The following is a 14,685-nucleotide window of genomic DNA, read 5'->3' on the forward strand; positions in this document are numbered from 1 at the left end:
TTTGCTGAAGAATTTTAAAGTAAATCCCAGTTATTTCATCCCTATATATAGGCATGTGCCACATAACAACGTTTCAGTCAATGATGGACTGCATATACAACGGTGGTCTCCCATAAGATTAGTAACATAAAGCCTAGGTGTGTAGTCTAGGTTTGTGTAAGTACACTCTACGATGTTCACACAATGATAAAATTGCCTAACGACACATTTCTCAGAATGTGGATCCCTGTTGTTAAGCAATACATGACTATATATCAACATGCATATTTTTTAAAATGTGGACATTTTTTACAGAACCACAATGCCATTATCACATCTAACAAAAATAGCAAAATTCCTTGGTATGAGAAGCCATGTTATACTCATTGGATTGTCTAAAATGCAGAAGTCTAACAATAGCAATTATTGGAGAAGACATGGAGCAAATATTTTACTGGTAGCAGTATAAACCAGTTTGACTGCTTTGGAAAATAATTTGGCTTTGATCTCTCAGAGCTGAATATCTACATTCCGGATGGATACCAAGAAATAGGTCAAAGAATGTTCCCACTAGTAATAATTATAATAATAAAAAACTGGAAACAAACTTCCATTGTGAAGAGAAAGGATAAATACATTATAATAACTTAACAAAATGAAATTTTTTAAGTTTAAAAGGATAAAGATAAGACACATTGATATGATTAAAGGGTAAAGTAATCCTTGATTTTTAATGTAGGGCTTCCACCAGTTTGTAAATTCAGTTCTATGTCTCTTCTAGTAAGTCTTGCACATTTTAGCTAACTCTAGAGCACTTAAAAGAGGACAAAAATGTGGGCGCCGGCCCGGTGGTGCAGCGGTTAAGCGCACGCGCTCCGCTGCGGCGGTCCAGGGTTTGCCAGTTCAGATCCCAGGCGCGCACCGACGTACCGCTTGGCAAGCCATGCTGTGGCAGCGTCCCATATAAAGTAGAGGAAGATGGGCACAGATGTTAGCCCAGGGCCAGTCTTCCTCAGCAAAAAAAAAAAAAAAAAAAAAGAGGAGGATTGGCAGATGTTACCACGGGGCTGATCTTCCTCACAAAAACAAAGAGAGAGAATGAAAATGATAAAAATTATTTCCACACACTAAAAAACATCATTTTAATCACAAGCTTCAAGCTCTTTGATAGCCATTTATTTATAAAAAGCTGAAAACCAAGGCCAATATTAGCTTATTCCATCCCTACCCCAGTGCACACTCCAGCCAAAGAATTAACAGGTGAGAATTTTAAGTACACTTTTCCCTCCTGTGAATGAGCTTATAATTTACCAGGTCAGTTTCCCATCAGACTCTAAGCTACACTTGGGCAGGTACTTGTCAGATTGTTCATTCTTGTATTCCTCCAGTGCCTGGCACATATGCAGTCATGCAAATATTTACTGAGTATATGAATGGTCACCACAAGGTGAGTGGCAAAGAAGAAAATATTAGAGGATTCCGGATAACCCAAGTTGCAGAACAAATACCCCCAAAGCCTATATTTACAAATCTCCATACAAAGGAGTGACCACATCCCCATCACTTTCTCATTCACTGGACAAGTATTTATCATACATCTACACACGCCAATAGAGGGATGACAGAGAACTGAGCAAACACACCAAGCGCTTCCGCTCATCAGTGTTTAGTGTAGTGGAGAGAGAGAGAGAGTAAATACGACTATGTCAGGTGGTGATAAATGGAGTGAAGGAAAAGAAGAAAGGTAAGGCAGCAGTGGTCTCCATTTATAGTGTGGTCAAGAAAGACCTTGTGACAGTAACATTTAAGCAATGACCAGGAAGAATGGAGGGAGCGAGCCACGTGGACATTCGGGAAAAGAGCACTCCCGACAAAGGGAACAGAAAAGGCTCTAGGGAACATGAGTTCAGGGTGAGCTCAGGAGGGCATAAGAGGGGTTAGACTACGAAGGGCCTTGTGGCCAACTGTCAGGTCTTTTGACTTTAATTTATAGTGAACTGGAGAGCCACTGGAATGTTCTGAATAGAGACTGTTGACATTGACTATATATTTACATGCAAGTTTAGACATTTACTATATATCTATGAAACTTGCACAAACAATATAATCCCCACAAGGTGTACTGAAGTCAGATGCCTAACACAGAAACAACTTTCGTGTGTGCTGCAGGTCTAAGGAGGATTTTCATTCCAAGAAAGCTAAAACTTATTTTAAAATCTCTAGGGGCTGCCGTGGACTAGTGGTTAAGTTCAGAGTGCTCCACTTGGGCGGCCTGGGTTTGGTTCCTCGGTGCAGACCTACACCACTTGTTGATGGCTATGCTATGGCGGTAACCCACATACAAAATAGAGGAAGACTGGCACAGATGTTAGCTCAGAGCAATCTTCCTCAGCAAAAAAAAACAAAAACAAACCAAAAAAACACTCTAATTTGACTTTGTCTTTTGACACAATTTTAAATTCTATGTTTAGCTTGGTATACATGTTAATTTTTTTCTTTTTAGTTAACAGCCAGCTTAAAAAAAATCATCCAGTTTGATTGTCTCTGGCATAGCTAATGATTTCGTCTTTGTATATTTTAACATTGAGACCAGTGCTTCTTACAATTGTACCAGTTTCTCAGTTTTTATAAAATAAAAACAAAATGCAATCAAACACTTAACTGCAAAAGCACTGATTATATATAACCTTTAAAATACATAACGCGTAAATGAGCGAGACTATCTGTTTTACTGATTCCCAATAGCCAAAAGTTACCTTGGTAATTTCTACACCCAAGGTAACTGCACCTGAGTCTAGGAAATTTGGTTCTTCAGGAAACTGTCAACAGTGGGCATGGCTTCCCCTCTAGCTCCAATTCACCTTTCAAGGCCTACCTTAAAAAGAATCAAACACTAAATCACTTATCCTCAGGTTATTCCTTTTTCTAACATACCCTCTCTTCTAAAACTCCCTTCTAAGAATTCTCCCAGGCCATAGTTTTTTTTATATTACATTTGACCACACTTGCTTTGGTAAACATTCTTGTTTTCCTTAAAACAGTAAAGTGAACCAGACTGGGAATAAACTCTGGCCTAACTCGACATAACATTTTAAAGACGACAAGACTATCCAGTAAAAACATCTTTTGAGATTTCTTGTGAAGAACATGTCTACTTTGTCCTGCAAACCTTCAACTGCTTCTCTACACACAGTCTAAACCTTGGGTGGGTCTACGTGTAAGTGGAGCGACAAGAGAGGAATGTAAAGGGTACACTGTACTGCACCCAGTGCAGGAGCATCTCCACAAGGAGAAGACTGTCCTAAAGCCATTAGGTGGGGGTAAGCAAGACGGGCATCTACGGTGCAGCCCAAATGGGATGAAGAGGGAGTCCCCAAGAAGGGCAGCCTGGAATGGTGGGGAGGATGCCCACAGGTGGGAGTAGAGGGATGCATCCATGCAGGAGGGCAGCTGCACACATCACAATGGGAACTAGGGAGCAGAACCAATAAGAAGATGACGTCATATAACAGAAACAGAGTGCCTAGTAGGCATCTTCAATAAAAACATGTGGAAAAAGGACAGAACAATGCAGATGCGCTTAGATGTAACATAGTATCCTACTTTAAAGGCATGTTAAAGGCCACCTGGACGACCCACCTAACCCCACACAGTCCTATGATCTCCATCTCCTTTGAACAAGTTCAAACACTCCTGGACATCGCTGATTTGACTTCCTAAATCTCCACTCAAGCCTCCTTTTAATAGCACTGGCCTGGTAGAGGCACCAACTTTTCTCACCAGGAATTACATCAACACTTACCACCACCAGTCCCAGCTCTTACCGAAGAGCAAGGCTGTCAAGAGCTTTCTAATATAAATCATATTGCTTCTAGCTAAAAATCCCTCAAAAATCCTCACCCCTTTAAGAAATCAGCCTGCCTTTCCAGTTTCATAGTTCTCACTTCCCCAAGGACAACATGTGTCACAGCCAGGCAGGCCTCCAAAATAAAGCACTGCATTTCCTCCCACATCTTCATGCTTGTGCAAATGCAAATACTATCTTTTCTTCTGTCTCGAGTGCCCCTTACCCAGCCAGCGAACTCTTATTCATTTACTCAAACATCAACTGTTTTCAATACTTCCCTTGTTTCTACCTAGGAAAATATACTGCTTTCTGCTGGGTTCCAAGGGGAGCGTCAGAATACTAACAGTACATAGGAAATGCTTGGTGATAAAATAATGTTAAGAATCAACTGTCCTCTTCTCCAATTAGTGAACATTTTTCAGTTACCCTCACTGTCTGCCCAACCTCCAGATTCCATTACATGATTCAACCTTCATTCACTCCTTTGTCCCCTAAATCTCATGTCATTGTTTCATCAAGTAATTTTCCACAATCATTTAATATAACACTATTTAAATCCTATTGTTCTCATCTATGCTAACTGGAATTTTTTACATTTCCTCTACATGAAACGTGTCTCTATAAGGCACATTTTCCAGGCATACCCCAAAGGTTGTATCTCTCATTAAAGAAGTTTTACTTAGAGACAGCCAAAGGCAACTAGTGTAATATCAGTAATGCTTTAAGTATTTAATTATAGTTTACTAGATGAAGCAGCACATGAAAGCAGACGTGTGTAATAAATGCAGTATGGAGACCAGAGATCTAGGCCAAACTTGGCTACTAACTAGCTGTGGGGCCTTAATCATTTGACTTAACTTCCCTTGACTCCAGTTTTTCACATTTAAAAAGAAAGAGTTGGACTAGAGGAAATGCATACAAATTATTTGTAGTTTACATGTTCATTTTTTCACTCTTTCTCCATTAGAATATAAGCTTCCTGAATTCCTCACTCCTGACATTACCACGTACACAAAGCTGCTTAACAAAAATGTGAATGGAATCAATTCTCACTAAATAAACTCAAATTCATAAAAGCCCAGTCAAGACACTTCTGGAGAAAACTTGATATCATGAGCCTAAGATTCACCTAGAAGAATAAATACATGAGCCAGGAACACTGAAAAGAATAAAAATGGTACCAAATCAGGAATCAATAGATAGATCAATGAAACAAAATCAAGAGGCCAGATATAGACCAAAGTGTGTGTGTGTGTGTGTGTATATATATATATATATATATATGAGTTTAATACAAGTAAAGGGGAAAAGAATTCAATATTCTAGATAGAATGATGATTTAAATGAGAAAAGGACAAGAAAGAAGAAACATAGGCATATAGGTCTGTAATATTTTGCAAGGAAGGGGGCTTTTCAGCATGACAGTATACTAGAAGCCATGAATAAGATTAATAAATTTAAATATAACTTTTAAAAAACAAATCAAACAAAAAATAATGTAAGGTTTGACTGATTTTTTATAGAAGAATTAAAAGGTCAAAAGACAAAGATGCTCAGGCTTAGTAAAGATTAATGAAATCCTTTCCTATGAGTTCAGCAAAGTTTTTTTTTTTTTTTTTTTAAGATTTTATTTATTTTACTTTTTCCCCCCAAAGCCCCAGTAGATAGTTGTATGTCATAGCTGCACATCCTTCTAGTTGCTGTATGTGGGACTCGGCCTCAGGATGGACGGAGAAGTGGTGCCTCGATGCGCACCCGGGATCCGAACCCGGGCCACCAGCATCGCAGCGCGCGCACTTAACCACCAAGCCACAGGGCCGGCCCGACAGCAAAGTTTAAAAAAAAATTAATATGCCCATACAAAGAGATACCACCTCACACCCACTATGATGGCTACTATCCAAAAAAAAAAGAAACACTGAAAATGACAAGTGTACACAAGGATGTGGAGATATCGGAACTCTTGTGCACTGTTGACTGGAATGTAAAATGGTACAGCCTCTGTGGAAAAAGAGTAAGAAGGTGCCTCAAAAAATTAAAAAACAGAATTTACCAGATCCAGCAATCCTACTTCTGGGTATATACCCAAAAGAATTAAAAGCAGGGTCTCAAAGAGATATCTGTACATCCATGTTCACAACAGCATGATTCATGATAGCCAAAATGTGGCAATAACCCAAGTGTCCATTGATGGATAAACGGACAGACAAAATGTGATATATCCATACAATGGAATATTTCTGCCAAAAAAATGAAGGAAATTGTGACACGTTACAATGTAGATGAACCTTGAGGACATTATGCCAAGTGAAATAAGTCAGTCACAAAAATACAAACACTGTATGATCCCATTTATATGAAGTAACCAGAGCAGTCAAATTCATTGGGTCAGAAAGTGGAATGGTGGCTGCCAGGTGCCGTGGGGAGGGGAAAATGTAAAGTTGTTGTTTAATGGGTACAGAGTTTCAGTTTTGCAAGATGAAAAGAGTTATGGAGGCTGGTTGCTCAACAATATGAATGTACTTAATATCACTGATTTGTACACTTAAAAATGGTTAAGACGGTAATTTTTATGTTGTGTATATTTTACCACAATTAAAAATCATTAAAATTTTTAGGGGCTGGCCCAGTGGCATAGTGGTTAAGTTCACGTGCTCCGCTTCGGCAGTCCGGGGTTCACGGGTTCAGATGCCCAGCGCAGACCCACACTGCACATCAAACCATGCTGTGGAGGCGTCCCATATACATACAAAATAGAGGAAGATTGGCACAGATGTCAGCTCTGGGACAATCTTCCTCAAGCAAAAAGAGGAAGATTGGCAACAGATGTTAGCTCAGAGCCAATCTTCCTCACCAAAAAAAACAAAAACAAAAAATTTTTTAAACAAAAAAAAAATATATCCAATGCTAGGGAGGTTTTGGAAAATAGGCACACTCATACAACTCTTTAGATGAAAAATTTAAAAAACCTATAAAATTTAAATGTATGTACCATTTGACCTAGCAATCCCAATTCAACGACGTTCTCTGCCACACTGTTTAGAAATGCTTAAACTGGGGCTGGCCCGGTGGCATAGTAGTTAAGTTCGCGAGTTCCACTTCGACGGCCCAGGGTTTGCCAGTTCGGATCCTGGGCGCAGACCCACTCACCACTCATCAAGCCATGCTGAGGCGGCATCCCATACAGAAGAGCTACACCTCTACAACTATGATACACAACTATGTACTGGGGCTTTTGGGAAGAAAAAAACAAGAAAAAAGAAGAACACTGGCAACAGATGTCAGCAGGGCTAATCTTCCTCATCTCAAAAAAAAAAAAAAAAATGCTTGGGGCCGGCCTGGTGGCGCAGCAGTTAAGTGCGCGCTTCGGTTTGGCGGCCTGAGGGGTTGCAGGTTCGGATCCGGGCGTGCACCGACGCAGCCCTTGTCAAGCCATGCTGTGGCACCGTCCCATATAAAGTAGAGGATGGGCACGGATGTTAGCCCAGGGGCAGTCTTCCTCGGCAAAAAGAGGAAGATTGGCATGAATGTTAGCTCAGGGCTGACCTTCCTTACAATAAAAAAAAAAAAATGCTTAAACCATGAAACACCCATATTATTGACCATTTAAAAAAAAAACAAGATAGGTTTACAGGGATTAACAGACACCCAGAAAATTAACCTAACAGTGGTTAACTTGGGAGACGTAGGATATTTTTCACTACTTTATTTTATTTAGTATGTATTATTTTTTAGTTTGAAAGAAAATAAGTTATACACCTATCACAGTGGCTAAAATCCAAAACACTGACAACACCAAATACTGGCAAGGATGTGGAGCAACAGGAACTCTCATTCACTGCTGGTGCGAATGTAAAATGGTACAGCCACTTCAGAAGACAGTTTTGCAATTTCTTATAAAACTAAACCTACTCTTACCACGTGATCCAGCAATCCTGATCCCTGGTATTTACCCAAAGGAATCGAAAACTTACATTCACACAAAAACCTGAACAGAGATGTTTATAGCAGCTTTATTCATAACTGCCAAAACTTGGCCAACATGTCCATCAGTTGGTGAATCAATAAACAAACTGGTACATCCAAACAATGAAAATATTACTCAGCACTGAAAAGAAAATGGGCTATCAAGCCATGAAAAGACATGGAGGAACCTCAAACGTATATTATTACTAAGTCAAAGAAGCCAATCTGAAAAGGCTACATACTGAATGATTCCAACTATACAATATTCTGGAAAAGGCAAAATTATGGAGACAGTAAAAAGATCAGTGGTTGCCAAGAGTTAGGGGGTTAGGAGGGATGCATAAGTAGAGCACAGAGGACTTTTAGGGCAGGAAAACTATTGAGTATGATACTACAATGGTGGATACCTGTCATGATACATTTGTCAAAACCTATAAAATGTGTAACACAAGAGTGAACTCTAATGTAAACTATGGACTCTGGATGATAATAATGTATCAATGTAGGTTCACTGATTGTAACAAATGTACCACTCTGATGAGGGATGTCCACAGTGGGGGAGGATGTGCACGTGTAGGGGCAGGGGTATATGGGAAATCTCTGTACTTTCTGCTCAATTTGGCTGTGAATCTAAAACTGCTCTAAAAATTAACTCTATTTAAAAAAGGAGAAATGATGTATTTGCTCCTTGACCTAGGAACTCTATTTCTAGAGATTTATCCTAAAAACGTTCACTACAGCTTTTAAAAAACGAGTTTAAAAAAAAGAACTAAAAGATTTCTAATAGGCATCGATAGGGAATTTTGTTTAAAAAAAAAAGACTAAATTATGGTACACCCATACTTGTTAGTCAAAAACTAGGCAATTGTAAACGTATTGGAATAGAACAAAGGCCCAGATATATTAAGAGCAAATTGCTGAACTCATACTTTGTGATAAAAATACATAAACATATATTAATATGTATAAAAATAGGAAAAGCATTTACATTGTAAAAAGTGATGAGAGGACTTTAACTGTCTACATTATACGTTCTGTATTGTTTGAAATTTCTACAATAGCATTTATTTTTATAACCACAAAATAATTTTGTAAACTTGAAATAACCCTAAGAGGCAGAACTCTAGACAGCTACTTGAGAAGGAAGAAACCAACATCGGAAAAGCCAGGGATCTACAGACACCCTTACACACACGGATATCTACTAGAAATCTGTATATGTTCCAAATCTCCTATTTCTACATAAACTCAGAATCAATCTTGGACAACCAAGACTTCCAGATTCTTTCAAAATAAAGCAGAAAGACAAGCAGAAAAGACTTCTTTTCTGCCTACATGTATACTTGGGAGGGGAGCTGAGGGAGAAATGATAAACGGCAAAGAGAACAAATTGTGTACACTTGTTTGCATTAACACTATAATTACATTTTAAGGCCTAACTATGATTAGACGACTAGTCAAGAAGTATGATTACCAAAGCTCTACAAAGGAGCACCTACTAAGAGGACCCTAACTCACAAAGAGCCACCCTATGTTCACATCCTCGCACTTGAGCAATTAAGCAAATTCCCATCAACCCACAATTCTATTCCTAGGGATGTACCCTAAAAAAATACTAAAAAACGTAACAAAAACAACAAAAAACAAAACGAAAAAGAGGACACAGCTCTGTGATTCAGTTTTTCACTACAACCTTCTTTTACAACAGCAACAAATTAGAAACAACCTAAATTTTCAACAGAAAAATGGTTCAAAACACTGATATATCCATATGATAGAATACTACATGGTTATTTAAAATGTTTACAAGAGGTTTTAACGATGCGAGAAATGCTTAGGCCAATGTTCAGGAAGACAAAACACAGACATATACCCACCAACATATATAGAAATGTCATCATCTCACTTATATAAATATGCACAGAAGGGAACAAAAGGATGGAAAAACATCCCAAAATGTTTAACAACAGTTATCTCTGGGTGATGGAATAATGGGTGAGCTGTTTCTTTACACTTTTCTGTGTCTTCTGAACCTCCAACAATATACAAATGTTACTTTTAGATTGGTTTTAAAAGTTTAAAGTTTTAACCAATACTGGCAGGCCCTACATCAAAACTGCAAATTTATTTTAGGCAATACAATTGTTTAAAAGCTATTAGCTTCTCATATTCTACTCTTTTCTTCAACATCTAGGAAAAATAAAATAATATTAAAATTAAATTCTGACTCCAAAGATGCCAACAGGTAATACAATAGCAAAAAGTACTAATATAATCTTGAATTGTAATAACAGAAGGAAGGTGGCTGAAAGGAAGAGAGGAGTGAGACTTCACGAACTCAACCTGAGGGATGCAGTGAGAGCATAACCAGGGTGAAGTTAGCAAACTTGGGCACTACCACTGGCTCTACCACTTACTGTGTTAGTTTCACAACCCTCTTTGAATTGTGGAATGTCATCTGTAAAATGGGGATAAAAACTTCCTCTTGGAGGGGCCGGCCCCTTGGCTTAGCAGTTAAGTGCACGCGCTCCGCTGCTGGCGGCCAGGGATTCAGATGCCGGGCGCACGCTGAGGCACCACTTGTCAGGCCATGCTGTGGCGGTGTCCCATATAAAGTGGAGGAAGATGGGCACGGAGGTTAGCCCAGGGCCAGTCTTCCTCAGCAAAAAGAGAAGGATTGGCATGGACATTAGCTCAGGGCTGATCTTCCTCACAAAATAAAAAAAAACTTCCTCTTGGGTTATTGTGAAGCCGGAATGATATAGGAGCATGGAAAGTATTTTAGTACAGTGCTTGGCATAAAGGCTCAACAAATGCTCACTATTCTTTTTTTTTTTTTTTTTGAGGAAGATTGGCTCTGAGCTAACGTCTGTTGCCAATCTTCCTCTTTTTCTTTTTTCTCCCCAAAGCCCCAGTACATAGTTGTATATCCTAGTTGTAGGTCCTTCTAGTTCTTCCATGTGGAACGCCGCCTCAGCATGGCTTGATGAGCGATGAGTAGGTCCGCGCCCAGGATCCAAACTGGTGAACCCTGGGCCACAGAAGCAGAACACGCAAACTTAACCACTGTGACACCGGGCCAGTCCGTCACTATTCTTAATATTCAGTACTGGGTACCATAATTTAAGATGGGCATTGTGATCACCTACAACATATCCAGGAGGACAACAGAGATGAAAAGAGACCCGGAAATCAAACCATCTGAAAAACACTTGAAGCAACTAGGCAGGTTTAACTTGGACTGGGACACTAAAGGAGGTAGGATGACTGAACATCTAAAAGACTCATATGGAAGCCAACTTACTTAGCAGAGTATAGAAAAACAAAGCTTTAAAAAGTACAGGGAGGCAGATATTCAGCTCTCTGTTAGAAAGAACAACATGTTCAAAAAATGAAATAGATAGCTTTTGAAAGTTACTACAAGTGCTCAAAGGAGAAAAAAACACAAACAGAAAATACTTAAAAGGTCTTCCCCAGCACAGTAAAGACATCAGAAATGCCAATACACTTCCTTCTGCTCTTCTCTTTTCCATTATAAACTCATCAAGCAGCAGCCTGACGCAGGAAAAATTATGATACTTTAAAACTTGATTACACTGAGATTATTTTATTATTGCTACGTTTTGCACTGCTAAGAGTAGTTCAATTTCCAGCGTTCCATGGAAGGTATAGTAAAAAAAAAAAAAATGTTTCTTCTCGGTCAAAATTAAACGTTTCTTCACCATACGAGCTCTCTGCACCTTAGTTATGCTAACACAGATGTGGAATATACAAGAGGAGGATATTTAATATGCATCATCTCTCACACTTATTTGGTGGAAACCTGTTAATACCTATTTTAATACTGCAAAACACAATTTGGGAAATCCTGATCAAAGCCTAAGAGTTCCAGCCTTTATTCACAATTTAGGAGTTTCCTGATGAACATTTACCATTGATGGTTTTCTAAGCCCTACCACTCTTTAGAGCATTGATTCTTAACCTGTTTTTGTCAAAGACCCCTTTGAACATCCAATGACCTTTTTTCCAGAAAAACAAACATATACCAAAAAACTTTGCATGTGACTTTCAAGTTCACAAATCCCCATAAATTCCATCCATGGACTCCCACTGAAAAATTAACAGAAAGGGGTTTTAGTTTCTCTTCTCTCTTTTAAGTTATGAAGAAAACAAAAACTTTGAAAATGGCAAAGACATATATCAGTCTATATATCAGATATAAAATATATCTGATAAAATATAAAATATATCAGTCTATAAATCAGATATAAAATTATTCTTGCATGGTATTATTTGAGCAGAGAGGACAGAAAAGCTGAAAAAGCAAACTCTGAAAATATAATTAATATTACTAAAAGCTATAGGACCCCTATCCTCCTAAAAGAAAATCAAAGATAGCTCAGAACATTCATCCTAATAAAATTCTAAACAAATCGACAGTTCAAAAGTTTTACTTCCAGCTAGGCTGAAGTCTTATATATAAAACCTGTTTCCAATAATACACATTTGCCCTTTGTAATCCTTCAAATTAGAAATTTGTTCAACTCTTCGTGTTTATAAATATATAAATTCCCAGCTAAGGGTGTTACATACTGCCTTACAATTTTCTTTCCACTCTGAGCCTTTCCTCCTAGTTGCTCCAATATTAGCTTGTACAGCATTTTTTAAAAAGTAGATTACCAAACCAAAGGTTAGTAATCTTTAAATCATTATGGAAGGCCACAGTAAAGAAATGCACACTTTTAAACTCTTTATTCATTTAAAAAATGTATGATAAATGTAATATATGCAGGAACTTTTAGCTACAAAGTTGACTTTAAAACTTTGCAAAATAAGAAAGGTGGGAAATAAAGGTGCTCTAAAACTTACGTTTTGCTTCTGATAGATTTTGATTAGGTGACCAGACCAGCATGCCAAGATTGTCTCGTTCTTGACTGCGTCTTGCTAGTTTGGCTTGATAGAAATAAAAAAGAAAATTCTTATTATAATTTAACAGACATAACAAGCAATGATTAACATTACCACTGTGGTCTTTTAAACCTCAGAACACGATGACATCACCCATCCTTTACTGAAATCTGCCCCAAGGGAACCCACACACTTAGCATCAAAGGGTGAGGCTAGGGGTGGAGGAGGCTCTGAAGTTGGCTGAAACATTTCTATTCCTAAGTCTTTTTCTACTTTACCTTTACTTATTTAACAAATGGGTACATATGAGGTAGGTGTAATTATTATTCTCATTTGCTAGGTGAGGAAACTAAATAGGTCATTCAGCTAGTAGAAGGCGCAGTCAGAACTAAACTCAGGCAGAATGGCTACAGTGTCCAAGGATTTAAGCACTATACACTATGATGCTCTGCTTTCAGACATGGGACATCTTAAAAGGGAAGCCCCATGTGGCAAGCTCAAAGATTTTTTTAAAATATGAATTCTTCATGTGTGCTTTGAGTACCCTTACCCTTCTCTGCCAGAGTAACTTTTTAGTGACTTGACAACAGGAATCCAGAGATTCTTTCAACTTTATTAAAGAATAATATTAAAGGAGCGGTGGCGCAAGCAGTTAAGTGCGCACATTCCGCTGCGGTGGCCCAGGGTTCACTGGTTCGGATCCTGGGCGCACACCAACACACCGCTTGTCAAGCCATGCTGTGGCGGCGTCCCATATAAAGTAGAGGAAGATGGGCATGGACGTTAGCCCAGGGCCAGTCTTTCTCAGCAAAAAAAGAGGAGGATTGGCAGATGTTAGTTCCGGGCCGATCTTCCTCACAAAAAAAAAAAAAAAGAATAACATTAAAAGGATTTAACCTGAAAGGAAACTTCTGAAGCACATTCAAATTCTTAAAAACCTGTGATACAAAACAGTAGGCCAAAAGGTTTACAAGTGCCAGCCGTTGAGTGACATGTATAACTGGATTAACCACAAGTAACAGTCATATATTACAACAGAGACATTTAAAACGTTATCTTCAAAAGATACAAAAGACTCAAGAGACAAGAGGCTCACTAACCAGCCTTTACACTGGTTAGGCCCAAACTCATTCATCCTGAAGGCATTCTTACCTTTTTTTTTTCTTTAAATAAATTCCTCTGAAAATATGATGCAAGTTATGGACCCCACTCTCCAGAAAAAAAAGTTTAACTCAATATAAACACACACGCAAGCCAATATAAACACACTTTTAGAAAATTCATAAAGCATGGTTTAAGAATTCCTACTTTTACAAAACTGCCAGATCTCTAATCTTTTATTTAATTTTGTCTATCAATGTGTTCTAGGTTTTATAAAGAATTTCTACACTTTTGGTAAAATCTGTAGGGCAGTTACTTTAAAGAAAAACGATGGAATGGTGGGAGCGAAAGACCCAAAGTGTGAATACTATGAATTAGACACGATTAAAGGTTGAATTTAGGTGATAGGTGGGAACAGGGTATAAAGCATGGGGAGACAGGAATATGACAAAAAAGGAGTGACTACCTATGAGTATACCTGTTTATACAGTTCTGACTTTTAGAACAATGTTAATGCTAGACATAATCTAAAAATGAAATAAAGTCAACAAAGATATGTGTGGGGAGGGACCCCACATGGAATACAGACTTGCTGTATTTCAAATAAAAATCAAAAGTCAAACAGAAATAAAAGGAATCCACATTAGAAAGGCAGAATTAAAACTATCTTTATTCATAGACAGCATGGTCAGTTATGTAGAAAATCTGCAGAACCCATAAAAAGTTGCTAGAATAAATGAGGTTAGCAAAGTTGCAGGAAACAAGATCAATGTAAAAAATCAATTATATTTCTATATACCAGCAATTAATCAAAAATTGAAATTAAAGAATACCTCTTTCAATAGTACCAACAAATATGAAATACTTAGGGATCTGAGAAGACA

At 38.1% G+C, this 14,685-nt stretch overlaps 1 protein-coding gene across 2 annotated transcripts in view; it reads right to left on the minus strand.

Moving 5' to 3' along the window:
* Positions 1-14,685, minus strand: part of RCOR1 (REST corepressor 1) — a 127,101-nt gene that overhangs the window by 33,633 nt on the left and 78,783 nt on the right. Inside the window, exon 3 of one of the 2 annotated variants that reach the window (XM_087447907.1) lies at positions 12,662-12,745. The exons of the other annotated variant lie outside the window; for it this stretch is intronic. Within the exon in view, the coding sequence (XP_087304033.1) occupies positions 12,662-12,745 (84 nt within the window). The remainder of the gene's footprint in view (positions 1-12,661; positions 12,746-14,685) is intronic. 2 annotated transcript variants of the gene reach the window in all.

The sequence above is a fragment of the Ceratotherium simum genome, chromosome 24, assembly GCF_057802395.1.
Source record: "Ceratotherium simum simum isolate JZ-2026a chromosome 24, ASM5780239v1, whole genome shotgun sequence".
NCBI lineage: Eukaryota > Metazoa > Chordata > Mammalia > Perissodactyla > Rhinocerotidae > Ceratotherium > Ceratotherium simum.